Source organism: Primulina huaijiensis, chromosome 15, assembly GCF_012295235.1.
Source record: "Primulina huaijiensis isolate GDHJ02 chromosome 15, ASM1229523v2, whole genome shotgun sequence".
Lineage (NCBI taxonomy): Eukaryota > Viridiplantae > Streptophyta > Magnoliopsida > Lamiales > Gesneriaceae > Primulina > Primulina huaijiensis.
Window position 1 is genome coordinate 22,516,042 of NC_133320.1, and position 4,409 is coordinate 22,520,450.

General features: G+C 38.0%; 1 protein-coding gene across 1 annotated transcript; it reads right to left on the minus strand.

The window, feature by feature from the left end:
• Positions 1 to 1,341: 1,341 nt before the first annotated feature.
• Positions 1,342 to 4,326, minus strand: LOC140960340 (auxin response factor 18-like). Its single transcript, XM_073418582.1, has 4 exons — positions 3,973 to 4,326; positions 2,683 to 3,825; positions 1,580 to 2,451; positions 1,342 to 1,492 (listed from the first exon to the last, which is right to left on the minus strand). Exons 2-4 carry the CDS (start codon positions 3,811 to 3,813, stop codon positions 1,429 to 1,431), a joined length of 2,067 nt encoding a protein of 688 aa, XP_073274683.1. The 5' UTR covers positions 3,814 to 3,825; positions 3,973 to 4,326; the 3' UTR covers positions 1,342 to 1,428.
• Between the last annotated feature and the right edge of the window lie 83 nt (positions 4,327 to 4,409).

The following is a 4,409-nucleotide window of genomic DNA, read 5'->3' on the forward strand; positions in this document are numbered from 1 at the left end:
TTTTAATGGTTTCTTAATCTGCACTTGGGATTTGAGTTTAAAGTCAAATTACTACGCGTCTCTTTAATTTACAACTACGTTGCTTATTAAATTCAGTGCATTATATAAAAAAAATTTAAATTTATTTAAGAAAAATATAAGACTCAACACTTACCGTTACAACTCCAATACCTTAAAATGTAAAAACAACCCAAACTCCACGCTTCGATTGCTCTATTAGCAACCAGAAACAAAAATCTCTTTTTCAAATATATTAAGCAGATCGAGTATTCACAATTCACTCGTTGTCCTAGTTTTACTTTATATATATATATATATATAAATGTATTCAAGGACACACAATTATGAAATACACATGTTAAGTAGTTTGAGAAAGGTTGTTCATTGATGTTTGGACTCATAAATCAATTACTATATGTAAAGAGTTGAGACTATTTATTTAGTTACATTAATTAGATCCACTTAATCTGTTGTTCATCATCACGTGTACAATTTGCTCTCTAGTTATTAAATAAATACTACACAACTAATATCACTTAATGTTATATGGTATACCAACTAATTAATTAAATGAACAGTTGTAACCATAAGATTAAACCAATTCATGCAATCAATAATAACCCTTGATTTAAAAAGTGTGTGTGTGTGAGATTTAAACAAAAAAATTATGAGATTTTTAGAAATGAGTAGGTCTCTTGTGAGACGGTCTCACGAATCTTTATATGTGAGACGGGTCAACCCTACCGATATTCACAATAAAAGTAATACTCTTAACATAAAAAGTAATATATTTTTTTGGATGACCCAAATAAGAAATCTGTCTCACAAAATACGACCCTTGAGACCGTCTCACATAAATTTTTACTTTTAGAAATTATCTAAATTAGTAACTGTTGGACCACAATAAGCACATATGTATACAATAAATCTCGATAAAAGTACATTAAATTTCTGTAAAGAGTGCAATTATGTGGGAACAATTGTTTTCCTTCGACTTTTTATTTTATTATAAGGTTCATTTATTTTACTTCTCTATTATTTATTTACATTTACACTACATATTCTATATTAAGGAAATGAATGAATAATAAGTAGTTACTTTAATATGACAAAACATGCGTGGGTGAAAATATGCTATCTTTATTTCAAAGTGTGGCCACGACAAGTTAATTGTTAAAAGAAAAAAGTTGGATCCTTGAAATTCCTTAAATCTTGTTTGCATATGAATAATTTGTGATGGATGCAAGAATGTAACTCAAAAGAAATCACAATTGAATGCCAAAAGATTCAATGATTTGCAGAAAGAAATGTAACTTCTTCACAAGAAGAAACAGATAGCGGTTGTGCCCAAGTTTGAGCATACATTTCTCGGAAAGTTAAATTGGAACTGTACAATGAAAATATCAAAACTAGTGTTCTTGTTTAATTTCAAAGATTGTCACTGCTTGAATCCATCAAGATTGTTAGCCTTCTCGCTTTCTTCGTAAAATCGCTGCAGAAACGATGGCAACAAAGATCTGTCAAATACAGATATGGTTAAATGAAGGAAAAAATGGAAGTGATTGATAGTCCGAGTTACCTAAAGGGTTCGTCTCCCATGTGTTTAGTCATGCCGGTTACATCGCTATAAACTACATTGCTCAGCATTTCGGATTGTTCCATGTTGAACATGAAGGTGAGTTTCTTGTACAGCTCTTCGTACGAACCAAGTAGTGAGAGGTCAAGGGTCCGGCCAACATCCTCAGATTCCACAAACACCTGGCAATGTCCTGTGACACCGAATCCAATCTCGAGTTTCTGGTCTTTCCACAATGGGAACTCTCCATCTGACGAGGCTTCTGGTGGGAAATTCTGAATGACAGCTGATCCTGATCCGTTTGAATTGTTGGCCATGTTTTCTTGGTTTCTGTCTGATGAATCATTTTGAGAGAGCTGCTGCTCGGTGAGAATTGGCTGTCCAAACAAAACAAACACAGGTTTCTTCGCCTCATTATTTTTATCAAAATCTTGAGTAGAGCTTCCCGTTTTCAACGTGCATTGCAATGCATCAAATTTTGTTTGTCCCGAGGGGCAGTTCCCAGTGGGAATTTTGGGCAGCGGACTAGCATAATCGAGATGATTGAAATCCATCGATTGCAGTCCCATCTGCAGTTTCTTGAAGTGGAGATCTGATGAAGATAATCCAAAATCAGTATGCCTGGCTCCCTGTATGCCTGCAGAAATGTGTTCGTGTAAAAAACCCAAGGGGCTGCTTGGACTGAGGGGGTTGCCGAGTAGAGGTGGCATCGGAAGATGCACGAAAGGGAATTCTGAATGTTGTGGAAACCTTGGCCTCTTTCTTGGTGGTGAGAAACGAGAGAGATTGATAGCTGGTATATTAGATACCAATTCAACCAACCATGGATTGACTCGCTTCACGTTTTGTAGTAATTCAGGCTCATCCCATACCACCTTCAAACGAGTTCATCAAAACAATGTCAAAAACAATCAAGATTCTAACTTCATGTACACACACTAGTTACGTTTCTAATGAGTATTTCGCAGGGACCAAGGAATTCACTACCTATCTTGAGGGGTTAAGCTTATAATTGTGAATCTATCCAGTCTTTCGAGGCACGATATAACTAAGAATTCAAAAGATGAAATTTACAGAATAGATGAAATGGAGTAGTGCTCAAATACCTGAAGAAGGCGCCAAGGCGAATTAGGCCAACGAACAGGGTCTTCAACATGTACAGACGAAATGGTTCCCATGAACCAACTAATTCGAGATGAATCTTCCGTCTCGAAAGCCATCTTAAACCTCATTCCAGAACACCATTGCAATCTCATGGCAGCATTCACTGCAGAAGCTCTCACAACAAACTCTGGTGTGCTTGCCCGAGGAAAATAGACAACTTCAAACGGCCTGCCATTCACAGCAAGATTTGCTGCTTCAACAACGGATTCAGCCCTTAGAGTACCCTTTTCCTTCAATCCCATTTCACCATTTTCACCACCTTTCTTGGCGTTTCCAGCGCCAAAATTCCCATTTTCGCTCAAGAAACCGGAGAAGCCTCGGTATAAAGAATCTGCACAGTTTGCAGCACCAGTATTCCATCCAGATGACACAACATCAACTCCCCCACCAATCCCTTTTTTGGCCCTTCGTATCCCGACACAAAGATCGCCGTTCTCCGCCCTTAAAAACACAATTGAATCCCCCGCCACAAGCTTCTTCTGGTTAACAAAATTACTCCAACCCGTTGTCAACAGGTGGCGCCGCGGAGTCCCTCGATAAATATGCCTAAATTTCCATATCTCACCATGGACATCCTTAACCAAGATTGTCTGAACAGGAGGTTCAGCCGAGTAATCCAACCTAGGAAATATGGTCTCAGCACAGTATCTCGGTACAGAAAACCCCCCTCCATTGTTAGCATCAGACTGTGTCAAAGTCTTAGCAAAGGAATTGGATTTCTCCTTTTCCTCATCTTTTTCAAATCCCAACAGTTTGCCCTCATCAGCAACATCACATTCATTCCCTCTCAAAGGGAGTAGTTTGATTTTAGCATAAACTTCATCAGTCTCAGTATCAGCCAAGTATTTTATGGCTGATACCCTACAAGGTATAAGAGGTGGGATTCTTGAAAATCCACCAAAATCCACAGTTTTATTAGCATATTCAGCGTGACCTTGAGGAAAATAATAGACCCTGGAGTTGATAGGTGGAATTTGAGCCATCCCACCAGCGCAGGCATGCCATAGCTGAGGATCCAAGATTTTTTCCACTTGATTCATGGGTTTGTTCAGGGACTGGATAACATTAGTCATCTGTGTAAAATTCTGACAAAAAAAAACATAAAAACTGAATCATGAATAAAAGAACTAAATCGGGTACCCCTTTAGACAACAAATCAAGACCAGAAATTGCAACTTCTCAACACAAATCGAAAGTGGTAAAATTTTGAAATCAAGAAACACCATACTCACCAAAAGATTCGAGCTTTTTTCCCTCTCCTGTGAATCCCCTTTCTTTAGACCCTTTATCGTATCAAATCAACAAAGGAAAAAAACACATCATTCCACTCCAGCTGATCGAAATAAAACCAAATGGGCGTGTGATGTTGGGTCTGTGTACACCTTTTGCACTACACAAACTGCAAGTGATCTATGAGGTGTATTTAAGCAGGAGGAGTGATGATGGGAGATGGGGACAGCCAGAGACAAGAGACAAATAAAACACACAGAGAACACACACTGGAGGGTGGGGGATTGAGGAGACACCTGAAGTTGAAGCTTCGTTTGCCGACCAGAGGGTGGCAGAGGGAATTGATTTTAACAAATGACACACAAAAGTCCAATTTATGTTGTGCTGTGTTGAGTGTTGCTTATTTACGGTTTTAAAAACAAAAAAACAAAATATATAT

Coding starts and splice junctions, on each gene's coding strand:
- LOC140960340 (XM_073418582.1), bottom strand. CDS start 3,813: ATGACTAATGTTATCCAGTCCCTGAACAAACCCATGAATCAAGTGGAA. Junction 2,452..2,682: donor CGCCTTGGCGCCTTCTTCAG/GTATTTGAGCAC, acceptor ACTCGTTTGAAG/GTGGTATGGGATGAGCCTGA. Junction 1,493..1,579: donor ATGGGAGACGAACCCTTTAG/GTAACTCGGACT, acceptor TCGTTTCTGCAG/CGATTTTACGAAGAAAGCGA.